The 27,152-nt window shown below is 42.8% G+C and overlaps 2 protein-coding genes across 5 annotated transcripts in view; one reads left to right on the top strand and one right to left on the bottom strand.

Moving 5' to 3' along the window:
• The window catches only part of axo (axotactin), a 74,425-nt gene that overhangs the window by 25,285 nt on the left and 21,988 nt on the right, over positions 1-27,152 (bottom strand). For all 4 annotated transcript variants that reach the window (XM_064683198.1, XM_064683199.1, XM_064683196.1 and 1 more), the window contains exons 8-15: positions 26,268-27,133; positions 21,009-21,223; positions 20,688-20,934; positions 19,748-19,900; positions 11,456-11,703; positions 10,947-11,402; positions 4,152-4,352; positions 2,333-2,953 (exon numbers count right to left, since the gene is read on the bottom strand). In XM_064683198.1, coding sequence (XP_064539268.1) covers positions 2,333-2,953; positions 4,152-4,352; positions 10,947-11,402; positions 11,456-11,703; positions 19,748-19,900; positions 20,688-20,934; positions 21,009-21,223; positions 26,268-27,133 — 3,007 coding nt within the window. The remainder of the gene's footprint in view (positions 1-2,332; positions 2,954-4,151; positions 4,353-10,946; positions 11,403-11,455; positions 11,704-19,747; positions 19,901-20,687; positions 20,935-21,008; positions 21,224-26,267; positions 27,134-27,152) is intronic.
• On the top strand, positions 7,031-10,118 carry TTLL1B (Tubulin tyrosine ligase-like 1B). Its single transcript, XM_064683273.1, has 2 exons — positions 7,031-7,470; positions 8,434-10,118. Exon 2 carries the CDS (start codon positions 8,514-8,516, stop codon positions 9,990-9,992), a length of 1,479 nt encoding a protein of 492 aa, XP_064539343.1. The 5' UTR covers positions 7,031-7,470; positions 8,434-8,513; the 3' UTR covers positions 9,993-10,118.

Below are 27,152 nucleotides of genomic sequence, written 5' to 3'. Positions count from 1 at the left end.
TATCTATTTAACAAACTTGTTTGCTGCGGTGCCACATTGAATTATTTGCGTAGCTGCGAAATATATTTCAAGCGAATTGTTTAATTCCATGAATAGCAACAAAAAAGAGCTGATTTTTTGAGAAAGAATCGAAGACTAAATACCCTTAACTGTATTGAACTTATGGACAGTTAATATATGAGAGATCGAATTTAAAAACTTCTTAAATTCCGTTGATCGAAGAGTTTTAGATTCTGGCTGTTAGCTGATCAGGAATATAATTATGTATATATATGTATTTCTTCAGGCCCTACGAACTGCTTGACAAAAGGGTAATATCCTCTGTTCGTGCCTAACAATTAAAATTTATTTATTTAATTTTACCATAAATTAACTGATTGAAAGAGATTTTAATGCCAGGCTGAACAGTGAAATAAAATGGGCATTATTTGAAATTAAATACAACAAATATGTTAATTTGTTGTTTAATTGTCGAACTATTGTTAAACTATCTCCATGTTAAAGACGCCCGATTTAAGTAGACTTTATTCTGATTTAACGCATTTAAAATTAAAAATTATTCACATTTCTTTTTGTTGTACCTTACATCAATTCAATTGATATTATGAACATCTAGGCAGCTGCCAAAGGAGAAACTTTTTCTAATTGAATTTTTTATTAATACAACAAATATGTTAATATGTTGTTTAATTGTCGGCCTCTTATTAAACTATCTCCATGTTAAAGACGCCCGATCTAAATAAACGTTTCTCTGATTTTTCACATTTTAAATTCAAAGTTTTCACTTTATTTTCCTCTTTTACCCTACATCAACTTCAATTGATATTATGGACATTTGAGCAGCTGCCAAAGGGCAAACTTTTTCTATTTGAATTTTTGGTAACCAGTGTGCAGCTGCTGAGGTGAGCTTCTGTTTATGGCCATTGGCAAACTAACGCGCTTCGATGGCGCTTTAATGGGGCACGTGCAACAGCTCCGCGCACACACATGTGCTGCATGTGTTGCATGTGCTGCACTTGGGGGCGTGGTTGGCGTTAAACTAACAGCTGGCCGGGCCAGCTAGTTGAGAGAGTTGAGAATTTTAATCAAACTGCTGGCCGCTGCGGTTGCCCGTTGTGAAAGCAACAGCAACAGCAGCAACAATTTAAATATGAGCCACAGTAAATCTTGAGCGCAAAAACTGACAAAATTTATGGCAACGGCCACGGAAATGACTTTTTATGGCAGCGAATAAATTTAATTTTTGGTCAACAAAGTGCTGCTGTCGCCCACCCTCCACCCTCCACCCCCAACCCCCCCTCCTCTACCCTTCCTTCAGCACAGCTCCTGTGTCTGTTCATAAACTTGCAGCAACACGATGCAGCCGCTGGGCGTGGCACTTGATGAGACCGCCCAACAACAACAGCAACAACAACAACAACAACATGAATTGCAGTTAAGGCAACAGTTTGAGTCTTTAAAAAAAATATAAAGTAAAATTGCTCTAGTCGGGCGTGCCCGACTTGCAGATACCCCCTACATATTTCCTAAACATAAATTAGATATCGTTTCACACACGGCCTGGCCCTGCTTCTGCTATCCATAGCTCAATGTAGCCGCTAGCTTTGGCATTTTCAGGGTGAATATACCAAAATCTGAGAAATATCTTTACGAGTGCTTATATTTTAAACGGAGTTGGCCTTAGGTATCTAGAAAAAATTATTATATTAATCTACGTGTGCTATACGAGAATCTGTGTACCAATTTTGTTATCTCTCTGGGGGAGCTTACATTCTAGACGGACTTGGCCATAGCTTCTTATCTAGAAAATATTATATTATTAATCGACGTGTGTAATACGTGAAAATTCATACCAAGTTTGCTGTCTCTACCCCTTTAACTATTAGAGATTATCTCAAAAAATCGAGTCTGAAAATCCATATTTATCGAATTTGTAGAAATAGGTGAAGTTGGCTTTAAAATATGGCTTTCAAATATGTTTGTTTTTACCAAAATCTCTTTGAGAGAGGCTAAATTTGAGATGGACTTGGCCTTAGGTATTCATATTATTAATCTACCCCTTTTACTCTTAGAGATATGCTTAACAAATCTAGACCAAAAATCGATATTTATCGAATGTGTGAAAATAGGTAAAATTATAAACAAGCGAAATATAACCCTTTGCGCTTGACAAAGGACAAACTACATTCGAGTCGAAGAAGCTTCCCTCTGCATCGCTCAAATCCAGCATAGCCCCTCCTTTTCATTGGGTACAGGGTATAATTAATGGCAAGGCGAGCTCAAATTTATGACTGCCCACTCTGACTTGGCAGAGTTACCCCGCTTTACTCACTTGACAGGCAACCGCTGTAGCTTTTAAAGACCGCAAAACGCGAATCGGTCGTATTGATGCCGCCGATCTGGGCACGATTGGCGCCCTCGTCAACGGTGGTGGTAAGGACGCGTGCGGCAAAGTCCGTTAGGGTCACCTGTTCGCGATCGATGTAGAGCTGGGCCTGGGTGCCATTGCGCTCGTAGTAGACCGAGTGGCGGGCGCTGTTGAGGAAATTGCGATCGATCCGTGCGCCGACAGTTTTGCCACGTTCGCGATCCTCCTCGAACTGCAGATACCCGTCCGAGGTGATGGCCAGCAGTAGGTAATAGCTACGCTCCGCCGCCGTCTGCAGCAGCAGCATGATGCGATTGGCGCGCCGCAAATCGAACGAGGAGAAGGCCAGCTGTAGCCGCACATAGTTGACGCTGCCGGTGCTGGGCAGCTCGAATTTGCGCTGCAGCGTGGACTCGCCGCTAAAGTCGGCGCCCTTCTCCACCGAACAGAACTCGCCCAGGAAGCTGGTGTGCTCACAGTCGCAGGTGGACATCTGCTCGGCGAAATGCTCCTGGCAAATGCCGCCGTTCTTGCAGGGCTCGGCATCGCACTTGATCTGGCAATTGGGCAGCACACCCTCCAGAGCTGAAAGGCAATGTTGACAATTAAATGTTATTGAATCGCCGGAAATGATCTGGCAAATCTTTCCTTTAAATGTTTTTATAATATTGTGGGTTATGCGTGTTCCGCATTTTCTCAATATTAAGTAACATTTCACTCGTTCAACATTTGCACCTGGAGGTGAAAGTTTTAAGCCGACATTCAAAAAGTAATTTCTATTAATCGCACTTTCTGTACACGAGCTCCAATCTGCACTGTTAAGTTTTCAATCTGAATCAAAGAGTTGAAGTGCATTTTCACTGGTCAACAATCTCCTCGTCCAGTGTTGCCAACTGCCGCTTCATAAAAAGAAGCTGAATGCAGTGTTGAAAATAGCTTAAAAAAGCTTAATTAGCTTCTAAAGCACAAAAAGGCAATAAATAAACTTTTCTGGCATTTGCAACTTCAAACAGTTTATAGCCAAATTTAGCTAGAAAATAGCTGAATTAACAGAATTTCTCTGGCGGAAAAGGGGGCAGAGTTGGGTATTGAGAAGATTAGACTGAAAAAATCTCCAATTCTTATACTTTACTGCAAAGAGATTAACTTATTAAATTGTTGATTCTATATTGAAGGTTTTCAGCAACTTTCCACACGAAAGTCCGTTCATTATTTTAAACGAAGTTCGAGGATTTTTGTCAAAAATAAATAAAATGAATTATTGCAAGGTGTAATAAATAAATGAACTGAATTATTAGAAGGGGTAAATACTCGGAATACTTCAGCATGCCAGCTCGTACGATTTGGGCTGTGCGTTTAGGAAGTCCTTTATATAGATAGAGTCGTTAGGCAATGAGTCTTTCTAGGACTTGTGGCTGCCATTGGCGTTACTTAATCGTATCAATGTCGGGACACAATTTCCGCGGCGTGTATGTGTGTGTAAGGGTGTGTGTGTGTTGGGTGCGGGTGTGGGCGCATAAATCATACGCCGTGTAGCCTGGGGCGTTGGCCTATCGCATCGGCATTAATCTTGGTCCTGGCCTTAGCTTAACAGGCGCTGCACTCTGCGGAAATTGCCTGCATATTAAGTTGCACTGCCAGCCGCATAGCCAAAGGATGCGGCAAAAGTGGGAAGCAAGTGGCAGCCCAAAATGGCATTAGGCTCTATCTGTGTGTGTGTGTGTGTGTGTTGCCGAGGCCCGCAAATTGCACTCAGTGAAAATTGATTTATACTCGTACTTACTGGGCGCTATATTCCTTTCATTGATTTCCGCCAAGTCGATCAACTGGGCGCCAATTTTGAGGCCGCGCACACAGCCAATGTAGCCCTCCAGTTGGGGCGCATCCACATTTGGGCGCAGCAAATTTGCCGGATCGTAGCCGCCGACATGGAATTGAAAGTACTCGGTGGGCGGTGCGGGCGGTCGATGGGGCGACAGGACCTCTGCAAATAAACAAAAATCAAATGAGCCAGCCGGCCAAAATGTACGTTACGGCCACGTTAAGCACATCCTCCCCGCCCCCCCAGCCACCCAGCCAACAATTTGAGTCCAATGCGAGGCTCTGGCTCTATATTTTGTGTGCTTGTGCGGAAATGAGCCTTCATTGCTGTGGCATTTGGCTTTAGTGGGGCCCGCTTTTGGCATTTTGAGGGCTCAAGTTTGTCTAATTGAAATGTTTGTTGCACTCTGCCTCCGCCAAGCCTCTCATCCTCTCACCCTCTCACCCAGCGGTTCGGCATGCTATCTGTCTATAATTTCGGTTAACGCATTTAATTACATAAGTGCTCATGTGTTATTTTGTGCCAACTATTGACGCGTTGCCAGGCTCCAGCTCTGGCATTTTGCACAAGTGGGCTAATTATGCCCGGAATCCATTGAAGGTGTGCCTAATGGGTATATTAGCTTGGCGAGGCAGTTTGTTACAAGTCATGGAAAGTTTTTCGAAGCACATTCAGTGGATCAAGTCGAGTTCTCGGCTGTATGAACTAATTAATTAATTCATTTTTTTTCTATTTCTTGTTCCATATTATCGATTAATATCGATTTTGAGGCTTGGTTTTTTAAGGCATATGTTACTATATAGATTCCTTATCCAATGCCACCAGATAGAGCCTTGCGCTGGGGTATATATATACTCCTTAATCAATCTAGTCGTGTTTGTCTGTACGAACTAATTAATTTATTAATTTTTTGTGAATATCTTGTTCCATACTATTGATAAATATCGAACGAAAGTATCGCCAAACACATTCAGTCGATCCGTCCGTATGAACTATTTAATTTATTTATTTTTTGGCTATAACTTCTCTTATAATATCGACAAATATCGATTGCAAGACTTGGTATTTTAAGCATAACTCGAAATTTATAAGAGTTAGTATCCAGAAGTAAAAAAATATGTCACTTTTCAGATTACGACCTCCATTTCCACTAGCATTCAAAATTATTCATTGCTTGAAGATAGAGCCTTGCGCTGGGGTATATATACTCCTTTGTATACCATATTTAAGCCCTCAAATTTTCATAAAGATCGGACTCTAAATACCGATGTTATTCAAGAACATATTGCCCATACATAGGTTGAGTTAAGGGGAAGAAAGTGCGCACAGCTCCTGCAGTAAGTGCAAAGCAAGCCATGTTTTCTTATAGAAGGAAGCTACAATGCCTGTCCAGGGTATAACCTTGTCGGGCACTCTCGACTAGTTTCCTCTTACTAATTATGATTGATTTTGTATTGCCCAGTTGACGAGAGTCAACCTCTGGCTTCCAATTGCTGCCAATGGGTGCACTGAGCTACCAGGGCTACCAGTTCTTTGATTGATTTACCAATTGCAAATTTTGGTAAATTGCGAAATTTCACAAAAGCCAAGCTGAATGCAGTCCGGCATTTGGGCCAAGTGCAAAATGCCTGCCTGGGCTTATTAATTAAGGCAGCGCTTAAAGTGTAGTTAAACACACAATTGCAACTGTTTACGTTTATCGGCTTAAGGGCTTGTAGTTGTTTAAATAATTAAATTTGGTTTAATTCATAATTGACGCTCACTTCGATTTGCCTAAAGCTAGTTTGAGACTTATTGAATGGATTGCATTTATTATCATTACTAAGTTTAACAATTTGCACTACATAACTCGGAAGTGGAGAGTCGAAGTGTCCTTAAGACGTTTGGCAATAAATATTGTTGGGTTTAAAGCTTGCTATTTGGAGATAATTGTATATTTAGCTGGTATACTCTTCCAGTGGGTTACATAGGTTTATCATATAATGTGTGAAACTTTGCATAAATTCGTATTTTTGCTGGAAGCGTAAGCTGGATCGTATATGATACTTTATAGCTGCCCTATGTATTTTTGGAGGATAATTACTTGTTTGCTTACAAAGATTGTTTATTTTTGAAGATATCTAAGCCCAGCAATTATCAACGTTGCGCACCTATATTATCTAGTCTCCATAGTATCAGTCGGCTACAAAAAGGAGTTCTCATCTGAAAATAGTTTTTTTTTGTTTGTTGAAGACAAATTTACCAAGGCGCTGTGTCCGCAAGGTAAACACGAAGTTGAAGATTCGAGCCACCGTGAAGAGAAGAATTCTAAATAGAAAATGTTTCTAAATGAAATAGCTTCTTAAAAGCTTTTGCTTCATCTGCATTAAACTAGCCCGAATTACACAAACAATTCCGTAACACACGTTCTAAACAATATTAAGTATTACTTCGACTCGAGCATCGCCGGGAAATTTCCTCCAGCAATAATTATATATTATGCGCACTCAAAGCCACATTGTTCACTTGATATTTCCCAACTAAATTCCCACTCTTGTTCAGCTCTTGACCTAACTAATAGTTTCCTCTTATACATATTTATATATCTATATCTCGCTTGCCTATAAATGTGAGTTTAAAAATGATTTAAATGCAATCGAAATTCAATGTTTATTAGAAGCTAATCCAATGGACAGGCGTGTGCGTTTTATGGCCAACGTGTTTGCCGCTTCAACAATTTAGTTTCAGTTTTATTAACATGTATAACTGAACTGCTCTGCTACGAAATATTTCAAACGAATATAAAGCAGCTGCATGTTTTTTATGCCATACAGAGAAAACTTTTACCATTTGAATTGCTTTCATATAGTCACATTTTTTTTTCTCTTCCTTCACTTTAACTGAGTTTAACAGGCACACACACAGGGACAAAACAACAACAACAACAACAGCAACAACAAAAAAGGCAACATTTCAAGTGCAAATAATTTTTGGCGATCGGAGTGCACGGATTTACAGTGTGTGCGTGTGCATGTGTGTGTGTGTGCGCAAATTTTTGGCATATTTGCAACTTTACTTGCTAAACTATTTGCAAAATTTTCATGCTGCGCTTGGCGGCGCATAAAAAACTGACAGTGAGACCAGAGACAGCGCGGGTACAGGAGCAGGAGCAGGAGCTGGAGCGGGCGAGGGGTAATGTTGCCAGGCAACCGCTGCCGCTAAACAGTTGTGCATACATTTTCGAGGACGAAAGGAGGACAGGAGCACAGGCTTTGTTGGTTCAATAAAAAAAAAATAACAAGTAAGAGTGCGGCAGTCGGGTGTGCACGACTAGAAGATACCTAGAACGCAACGTTGAGCTTCGCTTAAACACATTTTAGTTTGCTTCCTTAAATACATATACGTACATATATACTCATACATACATACACATACAAACACACAGACAAATACGCACACAGACAAATACACACACAGATACACAAGCACGCGCTCTGCCTCTTCGCTTTGCTCCATACCATGGAAAATGTGTTCTTGAATAACTTGGGCGTTTAATGTCCGATCTGGATAAAATTTGTAGGGCTTAAATATGGCACACAAAAGTGGCTGTATGCCAAGGCGCAAGGATCTAAACTTAAGAATTTGATATTTTCGAATTCGTAGAAATATGAGGAAGGGGTGGAGTAACTACAAAAATAATATAAATATACTATACTAGACCCTATATACTATGTAAGGTGTATCCAGCTCTTATAAGCAACCACAATTGACTAATTAATAGTTTTGGGAATCTGAATAATCTGTACAAGATACTATATACTAAGTTTAGTGAATGTAGCTCTTATATTCCTTGAGCTATGCTTAATTTTTTAAGTCTGAAAATCGATTTTTATCGACATCAATGAAATGTAGGGAGCTATCGACAAAAAGTGAATAACTACTTCTCAACTACGAAATATATATTCCAAATTTTAAGAAGTTATTCTTCTTTCCGAGATACACACGGACAGACAGGCATGGCTAGATCGATTTAGTTCGTCATCCTGATCAAGAATAAACTCTATGGTGTGTGATCGGTTATTATCGATATAATCGAAATGGCGGGAGATATCGACAAAAAGGAGATACAGACAGACGGAGAAAAAGACAGACGGACCTTCATCAACCTGATCAAGAATAAACTCTATGGTGTGGTAGATGCTTCCCGCTGCCTGTTGCAAACATGTTCACGAAAAACATTACACCCCTTTCCCATTTGCAAAAGGTGCAGGGTGTCACGAAACACGAAAACAATATCAAACAAGTGAGGGGTCTCCGGACGCTAGGCAACGTAGCCGCCTGTCAATGCAGGGCCATGTCAGGATTTACAGCGGCGGGGGCGGCGGGGGCGGCGGAGATGCGGCACTTTTGTATTATGGCTGCGCGGGGCCCGTGGGCGACTGGACGCAGCGCATCGCCAGTTTGCAGCCGACAATCGACCTGAGTGTGGCCACCATGTACGGACGGCTGCCGGGCACAGGCAACGGTGCGGCCAGCGGCGGTGCGGCGGGTGCTCTTGGTGACAGGGTGAAAATTGGCTTCTGCACGGATTTGGACAAATCGGTGCTGGTGAACAACTTTGAGAAGCGCGGCTGGCATCAGGTGAACGGCGACGATGATTGGCATTTCTATTGGGCCGGCGTGCAGACGTGCCGCAACATTTTCAGCGTGGACAGCGGCTATCGGATGCACGACACCCAGATGATCAATCACTTTCCCAATCACTATGAGCTCTCGCGCAAGGATTTGCTGGTGAAGAACATCAAGCGTTATCGCAAGGATCTGGAGCGTGACGGCAATCCGCTGGCCGAGAAAACCGAATCGAATAACTCGAGCGGCACACGTTACCTATATTTGGACTTTGTTCCGACTACCTTTGTGCTGCCCGCCGACTATAATATGTTTGTGGAGGAGTATCGCAAATTTCCGCTTAGCACTTGGATCATGAAGCCCTGCGGCAAGTCTCAGGGCGCTGGCATTTTCCTGATCAACAAGCTGAGCAAGCTGAAGAAGTGGTCGCGCGAGGCGAAGGGTCCCTTTCATCCACAGATAGCCAAGGAATCGTATGTCATCTCGCGCTACATTGACAATCCGCTTCTAATAGGCGGCAAGAAATTTGATTTGCGTCTTTATGTGCTCGTCACCTCGTTCCGGCCGCTCAAGGCGTATCTGTTCAAGCAGGGCTTTTGTCGCTTTTGCACCGTCAAGTACGATACAAGCGTCACGGAGCTGGACAACATGTACGTCCATCTGACCAATGTCAGTGTGCAGAAACATGGCGGCGAGTATAATACCCTGCATGGCGGCAAATGGTCCGTTCAGAATCTGGCGCTCTATTTGGAGGGGACGCGCGGCAAGGAGGTTACCGATCGCCTCTTTGGCGCCATCTCCTGGCTAATTGTTCACTCGCTGCGCGCCGTGGCGCCCGTCATGGCCAGCGATAGGCATTGCTTCGAGTGCTATGGCTACGATATTATCATTGACAATGCCCTGAAGCCCTGGCTGGTGGAGGTGAATGCCTCGCCCTCGCTAACCTCCACCACGGTCAACGATCGCATACTCAAGTACAAGCTGATCGACAATATACTCTCGGTGGTCCTGCCGCCGGATGGTATACCGGATGTGCGCTGGAGCAAGATACCCAGCGCGGATGCTCTGGGCAATTTCGAGCTGCTCATCGACGAGGAGCTGGCTGCACAGGATGAGGCGCAGAACAGCAGCAACAACAACAACAGCAGCTCCTCGCATACCAAATCCGGAAAGTTCAGCAGCCGCTGGAAGTGACGAAGGTAGCCCCGAGCTGAGCCGACGCGTTCAGCTCACAAGTGAGAGCGGTGCAATAGCTAATATTTTAAATCGTTTTAACGTGGCAATGTGTTCCGAATAAAAGTCTTCGTGGAGAAAACTAAATTTTCCAATCAACCGATTGCAAGGCATGAGTAGTTCGTCAAGATGGAAGATTAAATCTAATGAGGAAAATATGGTGTTCTACCTTAATAGAGGACATTGTAACTAAGCCATAAGTGACCGACCGACCGACCGACCGACCGACCGACCGACCGACCGACCGACCGACCGACCGACCGACCGACCGACCGACCGACCGACCGACCGACCGACCGACCGACCGACCTACCGACCGACCATCCGACTGACAATCCGACTGACAATCCGACTAACAATCCGACCGACCATCCGACCGATCGACCAATCGACCGACCGACCAATCGATCTACCGACCGACCATCCGACAGACCATCCGACCGACCATCCGACCGACCGATCATCCGACTGAGCGACCATCCGACCGACCATCCGACCATCCGACCGACCGGCCGACCGACCGACCGACCGACCGACCGACCGACCGACCGATCGACCATCCGACCAACCATCCGACCGACCGACCGACAATCCGTCCGAACGACCGATCGACCGACCATCCGACCGACCGACCGACAATCCGTCCGAACGACCGGTGAAAAGCAATCTCCGACCACAAAGAGTTTATATATAGAGTCTTGATCAGTCTCAAAAGTCGTGTCAATATAGCCATATCTAGTAGTCCGTCTGTCTATTTCTATACAAACTGGTCCATTACGTTGAAAGCTAACGTCACGACACTTTACAAAGGTTCTTCTTACTGTCGTGTAGCTGATTGTTTATCTTTGAGATACGTTTGGGTTAGTCTCAGTGTTACTAGCTGCCTAAGTCTTCTGGCGGACAGACATGACTTACCCTTCTCCGGATTACTCCAGGGCTTGTTGGCATACTCGTCCAGCAGCAGGGTGCCGCGATCGATGCTCACGCTGCGCTGATTGACATGCATGCGAGTCTCCTGCTCGCCGCGCACAATGGCCACCTGAATGCTCTTCAGATTGGCCATCAGCGTTTCGTCCAGCAGCGTCAGATTGACGATCTCATCGCCGTAGTTGTAGAGAAAGACAATCTCGCGCGATTGACTGATGTACAGGTGCACAAAGTTGTTGTAGTGATCGTTGGCATAGAGCACCAGGGAGTTGGTGTCGTAGGTGCGCAAATTAATCAACAGATCCTGGCTGAGTATGCCCTTGAGCATCTCCCGCTCGCCCTCGATGCCGTGCAGCAGTATGGCGGCGGTGGCTCCCACGCTGAGATAGTTGCGCATAAGAAACGCCTCGCGATTGATGAATGTCAGCGCCTTCTCGTTGATGTCTGCAAGCAAATGGATTAGCTTTGAGCTGGATTCGACCAGACCGTCTACTCACTTGTCTCACAGAACTCGCCGATGTGAGCCCAGGGATTGTTGCAGACGCACTTGAAGCTGCTCCAGAGCTCCTTGCACTGGGCGCCGTTGCGGCACGGCGAGGGCACACAGGAGGGCTTACAGTCCTTGATTATCTCCGATAGATGCACAGACATGTAGCTGTAGATGTCGAGTATTTCACCATTGACAACCAGACCGCGAAAGCAGCCAATGAGGCCAGCCTTAACGGACAGCTTCTTCAGCAGGTCGCTGCAAATGCACAGAATATTGCTCGAGGATTACGTCATATTATGGCAGCTTCTCATAACTATTCAATAACTTTTCTCTGCTGCGAGGTCCACACCTGCAGTGCAAACAATAATATCAAAGTGAGACTCGAACTTTCCCTCGCTTTACTTTGCGCTTACTTTATGCAAATAGCGTGTAGCCCTGGTCGCTCGAAACCTAACGCCGTGTTGACGTGGCCGCGACGCCTTTGGGCTTTCAAGTTTCTCGCCTTGGCAAATCGAAGCAGACAGACTGGACGCAAGCACCAATCGGCCCATAGAATGGCGAAAGTTTCTTCAACTCATCTGTCTGCTCGTTTATTCGTCCACTTTTGCCATTTCTTTTTATTTTTTTTTTCGTAGCCTGACGCCCCTTTTTTCTTAACTCCTTAGCATACTCTTACCCGGAGCGGGCTTCTATAACTTTGTCATTGAATTATGCAGAAATTTAAAACCTAAACTAAGAATTTGTGCTAGGTTTGAGCCATCGACGTTCCGCTTGATGGTCCGACGCGCAGACATCACGATACAGGTTACAGATACAGATAGAAATATGTATGGACAGAAATAGTTTGAGCCAGCGACTTCCCGTTTGAGGGTCCGACGCTAAGACTTCAGGCTTCAGGTCTAACAATGTGATATATTTATGCACAGATAGAAATATGTATAGATAGAAATTCCTGTCCTACTTTTTATTTCCCATGCAGAGTATTTAAACGTCGTCTTTGTCCAGCTAACACTTTTGTCCCGGCGTCTAGTATACTTATACTCTTTTACTCTTTTTTTTTTATTCCAGCAATTTGCAAGTTTCGTTCGCTTTCAACTTTTTGCGCACTGAATCCGTACCCTTCATTTCCCCGCCTTTCCAACCTGCTCACCCCTCGCTTTGTAGCCAACAATGAATTGGCCAATAAAATCTCAAGTGTAAGCTTTTGAAAATTAAAGTGGCGGAAATGTCTTGTTTATACGCGTGCAGCGGCAACTCCCCCGCCAGAAGTAGCAGCAGCAGCAGCAGCAGCGGCAACAACAAAAGTTGCTCAAAAATGTCTTTCTAAATTATGTAAATTTCATTACAAGTCGCCGCAGTCGCTTTCGCTGAGTGTTGTCTGCGTAAAAAGCTCTAAGTAAAATTAAAATTCTTGTTTTAAATAAAAGAAATTCTCAACTTTTAACGCGCATTGGTGTTTTTCAAGTTTTTTTTGTGATACCCTCGTTGCCGTGTGCCCAAAAGTGGGTATATTGTATTTGGCAATAGAAAGCCTATCCATATAGAGTATATATAATTGTTCAGAGTTGATCTAGCTTGCGTGTTCCTTGGTATTATTTCTTTTATCAAAATATGTTAGGCTTTAAGTAAAGGTTCGATAAATATGCCCTCAAATTGATAAATATTGGTTGCCGCCCCATGATTTTTCATATGCGTAGATAGTTATTTTCTACGTCAAGACCATCAGATACTCAGATTAGACTGCTAACAAGCGGCAGGTCGCCAGTTCAAACCCAACAGAAATTTATTAATAAAATAAAATGCAATCAACGAAGCCTGGGCACATCAAGCCCAAAGTTTAGGGATCGAAACCCCTCAAGAGAGGTTAGATAAAATAGTTTTTATTCATTTCAACTGAGGCTCGCCGAGTAAATATAAATTTAGAGCTCTGTGCAGGGTATCTGGCAAGTCGAGCAGCCTTACTTGGTTTGCATTCTTTTGTAATTTCTTTTCACTTTGTCGCCGTTTTGCCTGTAATTGTTTGTTAAGTTGTGTAATTGTTCTTTAAGCGCTAAACTTATTGAATAATGCCAAACGAATTGGCCGGCAGGCAGGCAGGCTGGCAATAAACGGAGTCCTTGGCCCGGACACGGTCCCAATCGCGGTGTCCTTTACCTAATTGCAGGCTGCAGCAGCTATTAAGTCATTTGTTTTTGCAACATGTGCGCCAGTTTGTGTATGCATGTGGCACATGTTAATTTCACTGTATTTTTTATATATATTTTTACATGTGGTTTTTTTCTCTGTTGCACACTTTTGAGCGCTCAACGTCAACGTCAGGCAGAGACAGCGTTGCGCATACGCCGCGTGCAACGCGCGGGCGGTTGCATGAAATGAAATTTAGCGTTTTGCCTTGCAAATGATGTGCCGTGTGACTGGCTGACACTTGGCTAAAAGGATTTGCACGCTGCCTGGCTGGCTGCCTGGCTGGCTGGCCAAAATAAAATAAAAACTTGCACAAAATTAACGGCAATAAAATGAAAGAATTTTGACAGCCTATAGACAGGGGCAGGGCGTGGCGGGGCATGAGGCATCCTGCAGCTGCAGAGCTATGTTCAGCGGGCGGAAATCCTATTAACGTTGCAAACGCGCAAAGTGCGAAGCAATTAAGAATTTATTTAACACCGTCACAAGCAATTAAGCACTTTTCATTCATTCACGGCCGCTGCGACGACACGCGCAACACACACGACACACAGGACACGGAGGACACACCCAACACACAGGACACACCCGACCCACACAGGACACACACGGGACAGTGACACATTTTTGCCCGTTGGCAATCGACGTCGCTGTCCTGTTTCCTGCTGCTGGCCGAATAATTCGCATATTTGGCATGCCAGTTGTCTGTGTTTTTTGGGGTGCCCATGGCATCTGCTGCATCCGCCGGGTAATCGATGGCCATGCAAATGATCAACAGGACACGGCCACGGACACGGACACGCACACACCCAGAGCAGCAGCAGGACATCGCGCGTTTGCTGGTGCTGCAGCTGCTGTTTTCTAAACAACATGACACGGCCAGAACAAGGCCCAGACGCACCGCTGACAAAAAGCCGATTACAACCATCATTAGCGGGACAGCGACAGCAACTCTCTCCCCATCTCGTTATATTCAGCTGACATTTTAAAACCACCCAAAGCTAGGTATTTGCTCAATTGGAGCCAACTGCATAGCAATACCCTGTGCTAAACAAGTGTCCTACTAGGAGGTATACTGCACTCAGCGAGGGTCTCCCTAGCATATACCCTGTGCTCAGCAAGTTTCCGACTAGGTGATACCCTGCACTCAACGCTGAGCTGCCTTATCCTATATAGACATGGTCTAAAATTTCCCACCCCCATAACTTGGTCAAATCTAATCCAATTTTCACGAGGTTTGGCTTTTTCTTCATGGTTTTCCCTCTATATTAATCTGGCATTCAAATATGAACACCTATTTTTTACTCGAAATTCATGTCCAAATCTTACCCCAAGATTCGTATATAGACCTGGGTCAAAATTTCCCATACCCATAACTCGGTCAAATATCATCCGATTTTAACGAAGTTTGGATTTTTCTTCATGGTTTTCCCTCTAGATTAATCTGGCATTCAAGTCTGAACACACATTTTTTAGTCGAAATTCATGTCCAAATCTTACCCCAAGAATCGTATATAGACATGGTCCAAAATTTCCCACCCCCATAACTTGGTGAAATCTCATCCGATTTTTACGAAGTTTGGGTTTTTCTTCATGGTTTTCCCTCTATATTAATCTGGCATTCAAATCTGAACACCTATTTTTTACTCGAAATTCATGTCCAAATCTTACCCCAAGATTCGTATATAGACCTGGGTCAAAATTTCCCATACCCATAACTCGGTCAAATATCATCCGATTTTTACGAAGTTTGGCTTTTTCTTCATGGTTTTCCCTCAAGAATAATCTGGCATTCAAATCTGAACACAAATTTTTTAGTCGAAATTCATGTCAAAATCTTACCCCAAGATTCGTTTATAGACAGTGGTCAAAATTTCCCATACCCATAACTTGGTCAAATCTCATTTGATTTTTACGAAGCGTGGCTTTTTCTTCATGGTTTTCCGTCTAGATTATACTGGCATTCAAATCTGAATACATATTTTTTAGTCGAAATTCATGTCAAAATTATAGACATCGGTCAAAATTTCCCTTCATTCAAAAGAGTCTACATTTGATTGGTATTTTAAGGCACATTTTTGGTTCCAATATTAAGCGAAAATATATTACATTATGCAAGAAATCCAAATGCAAATTTTAGTTCAAAAGCAAGAAGTATTCTATTTCAATTGAAATTAGGAAATACAAGTTCTTTCAAACCAATTAAAATTTAAGCCAATTTTTTGCTGTGTAGCTGTCAGCAGCGAAATACACTTGAGGAACCTTTGTTCAATTAATTAGTTCAAAAGTCATTTCGGTAATAAGATCAATAAACCAGATTTTCAGAAAATTGTTATACTTCATATTGACCGCAGTCTGTCTCGAGGGATTAATTGAAAGTCCATCAGTTGGCTCGCTTTCCACATGCTGCTTTAACGTGTCCCGCTGCGTTAAGGTAGAGTCTCGTCCTGCCTCGCACCGTCTCCTCCCGTCCTCTCGTCCTTGTCTGCGTCAATATGTTGATTAACTCATTTATTTATGAGCTCGCACTGATTCCGCTTAATGGCTTACGCTGCACTTTGTACACAGCAGACCACTCGCTGTATCCTTGCCGTGTCCTTATAAGACTGGGAAGTACTTCAATATTTGTATACCCTGTATGCAAGGCAGCGTTAACAAGCGATTAACAAAGGCTGTACTTGTAATTTGTTGTATATCCTTAACTTTGTCAGAAATGAACCGTCAGACCTTGAACCGAACCTCAATCCGATTTATGTGTACTAAGACGAGTCGAGTCTCAACCTGAACCGAACCATATGTTCCAATCTAGAACCTTCTTAAATGTTTGATAGGTTTGCTTGTAAATGCTTCCTATGTGTCAAATTCTCTTAATTGACTCTACACAAATTTGTGTTGACATTACCCGTGAACCGGTTCTCGTCAAAACTTATTATTCTTTATGTACGATGAACTGATCCCTAAAGTAAAAAAGTGGAATAATAAAGAGACGACTCTCAAGCAGTTTATAATATGTTGATAATGTGCCCAAATTAAGCCATTGGTTCGAACCTTGAACCGCACCGCCGAACATTTTTGCTAGGCTTCCTTGTAAGCTCTCTCAGAGGTGGTTGTATTTTTTGTCAAAAAGGCTTAAAGCCGAATTTTTCATTCTTTATTTAACGTAAACCCAACCTCAAAGCCAATTAGTTGAAGAAAGACGATCCGAACCTCAAGCTGAACCGAATCATATTTGTTTTTTAAATCACCTCAATGTGGGTCAATGGTTCAAACCATGAACTGAACCACCAAATTTTAAGGAATTATTTGAATTTGTCCTTCAAATGTTTTAAAACTGAACCAATTTTCATATTTGAGGGAAATGCGTCTATGGCCTGTAGACTCTTTTGAACTTGATATCGTGCTTTTCGCAATATCCTTAAAACATGTACAGAGTATGTCCTGGCCGTGACTCTTTTCGCAACTTTTCCGCTTGTTTTTTTTTATTGCATTACATGTACTCGGGCTTGTAATTCTCCTTGTGTATTTTTGTTGTTGTTGCTGTATCCGTTTCTCGTATTCCTTTTTATTTTGGATATATATAAATTGAACTCCATAATTGGCCAACTGAAAGCGAGTCGGCTCGGTTTGGTTTTGGCTCGTTTCGGGTAATATAAAGCGCAGCACTTTACCGTTAATTACTTTGCGTGTTTACCGCTCATCGAAATTTTATGAATCGTTTCGGCCCGCTGCGGGTTTGAGGTTAAGTGCAAATGTGTACACATTTGCTGCTTATCCTTTTTGTTTTTTTTTTTCTCAATTGGATTTTGCACATTTTTAATAATTAAACACAGTCACACACACACACACAGACACTCGAAATGCTCTCGGCTTGTTAAGTGCCCCAGACCGAAATCTCTTCCTTTCCCACATGTCTCCATACTATCTATGACTGTGCACATCTGTCTGTCTGTACGCGCGCGTGTGTGTGTGTGTCTGCGGGGAAAAAACTTTATAAATTATGCCAATCAAGCATAAGCGCGTTTTAAGTGCGCCAACTGCCAAAGGGGGGCAAAAAACGCGACGCTGCTCGAAAGGGGTAAAAAACGCGCGCGAGTTGTGGGCGACTTTATGCCCCACGTTACACGCCCCGTCCCCTTAGCCCAGCCGTGGCCCAGCCGTGGCTTGATTATTGATAATGACTTTGAAATGAATTTCCAGCGGGAAGTTAATTTAATTATGGCAATTCTTTTGAACCGAGTACTTTGCGAATAAAATAGCATCGATGTGTGGTGCAAACCAGTGCCTGGCAACGGCAACGGCATCGGCAACGGCAGCACAAGTGCTTGGCTGGATAACAGAATTAAAAATGTAATATAAACAATGTTTTGATTAATGATTACCCAATCTACTCATGCTGCAGACGGGCAATATGTGGGCAAATTGGCTCAAATAAAGCTTTAAGCTGAATGATAAACAGCAAAGAGATTTGTTACGAACATTTTGCTGCTTAGATGAAAGAGTTCCATAAAATTGTTTGTCAATGCGAGTCAAAAGATGAAAATGTAATTAAACGTATCCAAATTGGAGTTAAATTATAAAATTCACAAAAGCGATTTGCTTATCTAGAATTCAATATTTTTGTATACTAAAAAAAAAATACTTGTTTTTTTTTTTTGATTTGAATGGACACGAACCTAAGTTCTCACGTTTGCCAGGCGGACGCCTTTCCACTAAGCTACTGCCAGCAATTAAATTGGCTGAGCAAGAGCATATAAATTGTGAGTGAAGCAATGTTAAGGCCAATTTCAATACAATAAGAAAAAGGCAATAAAATTGTCATTAAGTTTTCTTGCGTCTGTTGTGCCTTCGCTTGGCTTTTGAATCATAGATCTTTGTCCCATCTAAATGCTTGCATAAATGCAGAGAATATTCCCTGTCTAAGATTCATCAACTCGATGTACTAAGTCAGTGCCTCGCCTAAGGAGCAAGTCTCAACGTACTGATGGCAACACAGTTTCCCAGCATCTGCTCTGGCGTTTTGAACTCTTCTAGGCAGGTTGTGCAGGCTGTATCTTCCATAATCCTTAGCTTTTATAAAGGCTTCACAGAGTATGTTATGCCTTGTAAGAAAGCTTGTGAAGATCGAAGTCCTCGCTCATTTGCATTTGGGTGTTCGTTTCCTTTCAAAGCTAACTAGTAGTTGTTTGCTCTGTTTAGTTGCCTTAATAGTTTGTCTCTAGATGAATATTATGGCTGACAAGACCTGGTCTACTCCACACAGAATGTGTCTTAGTGAGTGGGTGTCTCCACAGAATATTTTAAGCCCCTAGAAAGATGAGCATCTCCCTTCCCAGCCAATTCATCCGCGAACTTGTTGCCTAGGATATCAACATTACCCAATACCCAGTAGATGTTTATTCAATTGGTCATCTCCTACTTATGAAGAGTATTCTAGGCTTGCCTAGACATCACTCTTTAGGTGTGAAATGCTTTAATTGCCACTTGGCTAGGTTAGAAGATGTTGATATGCATTTGATCTAGGCTGAAAGATGTGTTACGGACTCTGACTACTTGTAAAATGCTTCTTAATTTCACTAAAGAAATAAAAAAAGCAAAGTCAGAGTCCGTAAAGTGCAGCCCTTGTTAATTCTTAATGAAAACTTTGAAGTGTTGGATTCAAATTGTTGAATTGCTCAAAAATGTCAACAGTCTAGTTAGCTAAAGTCTAGTTAGCTAGCTGCTCAGATAATCACAGGAAACGCCTCGCAATGAGATTTGGGTGTGTTGCACTCGTCAGCATGGAGACAGTTGGCAGCCCTTGGGCTACGCTTTGGTCGCCTTTGAGTGTCTTTGTTGCCTGGCTGGGCTGCTGCTGCTGCTGTTGGTGGCCAGTTAGTCGCGCGTTTATAATTAAAACGTAATTGCCGCAATAAATTGCACAGACCGCAATGGCCAATGGCCAGCGAATGGTGACCATTGGAGCGCGGCCGCGAGTTTTTGCACTGTGGTTATTATTACAGCTGCTGCTGCTGCGTTGCAAGCAGCCATAAAAACGATTGGGAATGCGAGTGGCCCATTCCAAGGCTGATTACATTTAACCGTTGCTAGACTCCTACTATATCAAAGCTGTACTTACAATGTGGCGCCACCGATGTACATGCTGCCCTCGAATGGGCCAAACTCCTCCTCGGGCAGCAAATCGAGCATCTGGTAATCGGTGTTTATCATGAAGCGCACATGATATTGGTTGTAGTCTATCCATATTTTATGCCATTCGCCGCCATTTAACCTGAGAACAATTAGAACGAATCGATATATCATTGGGCGTGGCAACAACACATGGCTAGCAATATTACCCGGCTTTGCCTGGGCGATAAAAAAATTGTCTCTCGTAATTCACTTTTCAATCTTATATGGTTGATACAGCGCCGATCAGTCAGTCAGTCAATCAATCAATCAGTTGTGTATATAGGAAATGGAGATCTGTTTGTAGGAGCTCGTTCAGCTTGCTAAGGCGGTTAATCACCAGTCAGTCAATCAATCAATCAGTCAATTGTATATATACAAATATATGTAATGGAGATCTGTTTGACAGACTTTATTTTACTTTAAAGCTCATGCTATTGAGGCTGTGTGCACATTATCAATCAGTCAGTCAATCAATTAGTCAGTTTTATATATATTAAATGGATATCTGTTCGACGGACTCAATTTAACTTTAAAGCTCATTCTGTTGAGGCTGTATGCCCACCATCAATCAGTCAGTCAATCAATCAATCAGTCAGTTTTATATGTATTAAGTGGAGATTTGTTTGACAGACTTAATTGGACTTTAAAACTCATGTTGTTGAGGCTGTATGCCCATCATCAATCAGTCGGTCAGTCAATCAATCAATCAGCCAATTTTATATATATAAATTGAAGACCTGTTTGACAGACAAAATTAAGGTTTGAAACTCATGCGGTTGAGGCTGTGCGTTGATTATTAGTCAGTCAGTCAGCCAGTCAATCAATCAATCAGTCAGTCTGGACAGTTTTATATATAGAAAAGAGAGAGATATGTTTGACAGACTCACCTGCGATGTGAGTTAATCACCAGCTCCCGTGTGGTGCCCGTGCTGAGGGTGAAATTGAACGTCAGCTGATAGTCGCCCGTGAGGGCCACCATGAAGGAGGGATAATGCGCACGGATTGGCGGCTGAAACAGCAGAATGGCCTTCTCGCCCGTGGTGCGGAAAGAGAAGGCAATATCGCCCTTGCGCCAGCCGGGCACCTCAATGTACGACTGCGATGTGGTAAAGGTGACCACATACTTTTGGGTATCTGTGTGCCGCAATTTTAGTTAGTTGTTTGTGGGCTGTGGGCTATGGGCTTTGTCGCCAACGGCTGCAACTCACTTGTCTCGACGCATTCCAGGGGGCCCAGCGTGATGCGACCCTGCGCCTCATCGTCCAGGTCCTTCTGCTGCAGGAAGTACATGTTGGTGATGCCCAAACTGTGTGGTTCCTGGTAGTAGCCCTCATCCGAATTCCATTTGTTCTCCTTCACATCACAGTTGCATGATTGATTCGGGTCCACGCACGTCTTGTTCACGGAACACGGGCAGGCGCCTCTGACAGGAAAAAGAGTTGAAAGATATTTTAAGAAAAAAAAACCAGCGCCACGCATACATTTGCATGTATTTGAGACGCCGCTGTCGACAGAGCTGCCGGCAATTTGACGAGTCCACTCTAAATGAAGGTTCGGGTTCGATTTCCTTTGGCAATTCATGCTCGGCATTTTTGTGTGTGGGCATATTGTGTGCTAGGCGACGTTTGTCGCATGATAATTGCTTGAAGCGTAGCTCGGCTTTTGTGTGCTTTGCCTTTAATTTGATAAAGTAACCGCACAGCTGCAGCTATTGTTTACCTCTGTAAAAACAATACAGAGTATAGCTATAAGCCAAAACATTGCTCGACTTTGTTGGTTTTTTGGTGGTCTGCTTTTGGCTCGTGTGTGTGCGGTTTGCAATGCATGTGCCACATCCGTTTCCGCTTTGGCTGCTTCCACAGCCAGGACGAGGGACGACGGACCACAGCTAACAAACAAACAAACGATGCTGTCAAATTTTGAATGAGTAAAGACCAAACTACGATCCAATGATGGATGGCTCAATGGGCTGCCTGCCCGCAAACGCACAAGTTGAGCCAACAGCAACAAAAAATAAGAGAGGAACTGCAAGCTAACTCGTTTTTTGTATACCCTGTACGCAATGCAAGTGAGTTAAAGTAGGGGTATATGCGTGTGTGGAAAAGTTTGCAATAAGCTGAAATATGCTTTCACGATCTGGTGAAATATATTTAAACTTGAGCAGGACTATGAGGACTTGCACAGTTCATCTGCCTCTATGTCTGTCGGCATATCTACATAACTCTATAAAAAATATATATCGGTTAAATATGGAATATTCTTGTATATTAGATGTCAAATGAGTTTGTGTTTTCTTGTCTGCTTGGACAACACTTTCTATGGAGAAAGTGTTGTGTGTTGTGAAAGTGTTTTAAGGAGAGAAATCAATCGAGTATAAAGACAGAGAGGCTATGTTTGGTATTGAGGTTATTGTAGGGCATACTCAGATCAAGAATATTTACTTTATTTTGGTATCTAGCTACACTTAAACACAAAATCAATAGGCACAGTCCTGAATTTTGGCATACACACATATTTTAATGCTATTTGTTAGCTCCGCAAGTTTTATAGGGATAGGACAATAAGCATAGAACTTATTAAAGCTCTTGTTCTATTTGCTGGGTCTTTGGGAGAAAAGAAGCGACAATGTCTGCTACAGACCTCTCGTTACAGGATAACTGCTAGTCGAGCAAGCTACAGTTTCCCTTCATTTTTTTGCTGCTGCTTTTCCCAGACTTATGGCTCGACTGTATAAACACGCACTCTCCCTCACACACACACACACACACACACACTAACAAATTTTGGTTTGGAATTGTGCTAAAACGCATTTTGATATTTCTGACTGTAGCCAAGCAGAAAGCCATTCGTTCAAAGCAGTTGCACAAAAAAACAAAACAACAGCCAAAAAAAGGAGTGTACGAAAATAAAAATAAACTTAAAAGAATCGAGTGCTATTTAGGCTCCAGAATTGATTTACCGAAAGCGGAAATTAGTGACGCAGACCGAACCGAACCGAAGCAGCAACTGGAAGGAGGGGAGGAAAAAAAACCCAACTGGCAGCAGCTGTTGCCTACTTTGCTGCGCATGATGTATTGTCAAAGTGCTAGAGGAGTGCCATCCCTGAACCCCGAGCCCCGAACCCTGAACCCTTTGGCCGCCCGCTAATACCCTTTCGACTCTGCTGGAGCTTCGCAAAGAAATTAGGCGTAAAGACTAAATTTGTGCACAAAGTCATTCATTTTAAAAAGGCCGCCCATAAGAAAAATTATCCAGCAAAAGTTGAAAAAGAGTTGTTCGACAATATGGCAACAGCGCACACACACACACCAACACACACACACACGTGGCTACACAGATGGGGCTACAGATGAGCGAGGCTCAGTCATAAACCTTATTAGCGCTGAGCCGGAAACATATTTGCCCGACATAAATACAACTCAGCCTTTTATGCCCACGCACACGCACACACAAATCTGCAGCTGTGTGTGTGCGTGTTTATGTTTTGCTCTTGTTTTCGCACTTTTGCAATTTTGTATTTTCATATGTTTTACTTTGGTATTTGCCATAAATTTTTTCGTGCCCCTCTATATATATAGAACTTCCAATGCGTTGGGCATAAAAGTTTTGGGCTCCGTGTTGTTTTTCAATAAAAAAAAAATAGATATGTTTTTATGTGAGCTAATAGCTGTTTAGCTTTTAAGTGACTTCCATTGATTCCTTTCCAATTATTAATAAGCTATATCAGTAAAAATAGCTTTGAACTCAATGGACGTAAGACTTAAGTGCTAAGAATTTCAAAGGAGACATGTATTTATATAAATATAACTGAAGTTGCATTCAAAAAGTATGCTAAAGGTATGAATATCTAAACTATATCTATCTATATCTGCTTGGTGACGAAGAATCAGCCTAAAGCTTCTTTTGGGGTTGAAAGTAAGCTTGGCCTTGGAAAATTCTGGAAAACGCTGGTCAATTTTGGTAGAAAAAGCAATAAAATTATTCTTTTTATACGAGACAGCATGAGACTGCGTGGCTTTTAATGCCAATTTGTTTATTTCAATTGTTGTTATTCACAAAAAAGAGCGAGAATAATAAATGAAAATAAATTGGAAAATTACAACTAGATTGAAGAGCGCAAAAGGCTAAGCGTCGGCACGTTGAGCGCAAATTATTGGGATCGAATCCCCGGGCGCAAAAAAAATATATTTTTTAAAATTTCAATCAAGAAATAGGTGTTCTTTTAAGGGGAAATATTTGAATGGCGAATTTGCGAATTATATAAACTGTCGGGTTTCGTCTTTGCACTTTCATATTTCATATTTTCAATAATATTTGATCCACACAACGTCGGAAAATATATTTAAACTATAATGAATTTTCAATATTTACATTTAATTGTTTTTGAAACAATTTAATAAATGAGCTTGCATGTTTTTATAAACCAGTAAATGTTAAAGAGAAAATGTTTTAAAAAGTCATAAAAAAAGAATCATATTCCCATCTGTTTTTTTTTAACTAAAAACTACTTGTCAAAGCTAACCCTTCTATAGAACTTTCCCGAGAATTTCCAAATAAGCCTTCAATTAAAGTATAAGCAAAATATTTGTTAGGCTCGTGAAAGGGTAGCTTTAATTCGGCCATTAAAAAGCTGTACGGTTTATGCAACATTCGGTTGGGCTTTCGGCGTCATAAAATGTTATGCTCCAATGAATAGAAACAAATGCCGCACACACACACATAACTTAGCCAATGGGTTTTGCAGTGGGCGGGGCTGAGGGGCGGTTGCGTGCGCTAAGAAGTAGGCAACAGTTTTGTGCGTGCACATATGAAAAATCAAATTTCAAAAGATGAGCCAACAGCAGCAGCAGCAGCAGGCGGTCACTCGATGCTGGACGAGCAGCAGGCCAAGCAGCATGACAAATTACGCAACAGTCACACACACGCACACACACATTCACAGTGGCATGACAATTGTGGACATGGCTTGAGAGTTGAGCCCGGGTTGCAGTTGCAAGTTGTTGTTGCAGCTGACACAAATGTACGCAAATCGAAGCAATATGAAAGTGACTCGCTTTGTCTATCTCACTGTCTGTCTCTCTGTCTGTGTGTGTGTGTGTGTGTGTGTGCCTCAGGTCTGTGGGCTGCCTTCCCGTGTGAATAAATATGTCAGTTAGCATTAAGTGTAGGCCCAGGCGCCTATATTATGCATGTTCGAGCAATTAATTTAAGTTTCGTTTACATTTGAAATGCCAACGATGGGTTGTCCAGGGGGCTGCAGTAGGCCTCCTCCAGCTATCAACTAACCGACTGCCCAGTTGCCCAACTGCCCAGCTGCCCAACTGCCAGCAGTTTGAAATGAAGGATTTATACTGTTGGATTACCGCACGTACACACTGAGCGGGCGAGCTGGCCACTGGAGCAGAACGGGCCACACAATGCACAGTGCTAGACCAACAAGTTAAGCAAATAGACTGCAACATTAATTGTGTGGCATGCGGTGCACCGAGGGGAGTGGCAACAGTAGCCACTGAAGGGGTGAGGGCGGGGAGGGGGTCTAAAGGTGGGGTACCGCGTTCCCGAAACGACTTGTGCATAGAATTGGACATAGGCCGAGCTGGCACAGTGGGCGAGCGGGCAATTATGTTGGAGTTCAATTTCAGATGGAAACAAATTCGATTATAAATCAAATATGAGAGGTCTGTTCTCAAGGCTAATTATTCTCAAATTTAACGAGGTGCACTTATATAGTCTTTTTGGCCCACTGTGCACACACTTTAAATAAAATGTATCTAAAATTCTGACCTAAAGTTGCATTTGCGAACATAAAAATATTCTTTCTGTCAGAAGACTTCGTACAGTATATTCCATACCTTGCTTTTTTGACCCACTGTCCTTTCAGTGTTGACTGAATATCTGTTTACAATATTTTATACCCTTTGCCCACTGTCCAATGCGAAATTCATTATATTGAAATATGCTTAATAAGTCAATCTTTTTATAAAAACATTTTTATCAATATTGCGAAGAACTAGAATTTTTTACTCACTGCGCATGTATTTGTAAAAATATGTAGAAGATAGATGCACTGGGTTTTTATTTTGGTCAAAGGAAAGATCTTGAGGATGATTTATTCTACTCGATAATTTGCCTTTTCGGCCCACTGTGCAGCCATTTTCAAATATGAACCAAATACAGAAATAAATGCTAGATGCATATCAGCAAAAGTTATTTAAATATAAATATACTTGTTTTTTTGTATTAAATATTTCCTTTTTGGCCCACTGTGCAGAAATTTTGAAAATATGTGTATCTAAATTCATAAACAAATGCAAAAGTAATTTAAGCAAAAGCTCTTCATATTTAAATGTAGTCAATAAGTTATTGCAATATTTTGCTAATTTGCCCCACTGTGCGCTGTGCAAATTGGTGTCACGTAAATTACAAATGCCACGCACTTGACAGCTGAGTAGCTTAAAATCGCTTACCTCTTGACATTGCCGAGAAAGTCGACAGTGAGATTCTTGGCCGACGATGTAAACCAAGTGGCCGAGTGCAGCTCCAGCTGGGCGCGATAGCAATCATATTTGATGTACTGTGTGCAGTAGAGCGAGTGCGAGATCAGCTCTTGCAGCATATGCGGGGAGAATTCTCTGTAGCGAATGTTGAAGCTGAAGTCGGTTTCGCGGGCGGAGCGCACATCCACCTGGCTGGGCAGATTGTGCTCGACAATGGTCTTGGTGGCGTTCTCCAGGCTCTGAAAGTCGCACTTGACGTGGGCGGGCGGAAAGACGCCGTTGCCATCGATGTCAATCAGATAGACATCGGACTTGGTGAAGCCCAGCAGGGCCAGCTCCTCGCAGGTCTTGCGGTACTTGGTGAAATGGCAATTCTTGCCAATGTAGCCCGTGTGCTTGCAGTCGCAGGTGACGCGATCGTCCTTCACGAAGCACTTGCCGCCATGCTCACAAGTATTCGGCCGCTTGCAGGGATCAATGTAGTTGCAATTGTCCAGCGCCACCTCGCCCACGACGCGCTCCGTCTTGACCACATGCCGCGGCTCAATCAGATGCCCATTGATCTCGATGTCCCGAATGCAGCCCACCAGGCCCATCGCCGCCGACTTCAAGCTGCTGCCAATAATGAGTTTGTCGCCAATGTTAAAGGTCAGCCCGAACATCTGGCTGAGCGTATGGCGATAGTCCACCGTAAATCGTATCTCGCCCTGCTTATAGTCCAGCTCGACGCTGTGCCAGGAGGTCGCGCGATTGATTTTAATGGTCGTCGAGTGGGTTATATTGTTGTTGACATCGGGCACCAGATCGAAGCTCAGCTTGTCTGAGCTTAAACGTATCTGTGCGTGTGGGGGCGGG

Source organism: Drosophila montana, unplaced genomic scaffold, assembly GCF_035044405.1.
Source record: "Drosophila montana isolate Dmon_TW-CO22-7 unplaced genomic scaffold, ASM3504440v1 contig_2583_1, whole genome shotgun sequence".
Classification (NCBI taxonomy): Eukaryota; Metazoa; Arthropoda; class Insecta; order Diptera; family Drosophilidae; genus Drosophila; species Drosophila montana.
Note: the sequence above shows the minus strand (reverse complement) of the source record. Positions and strands in the feature narration are given on the sequence as shown.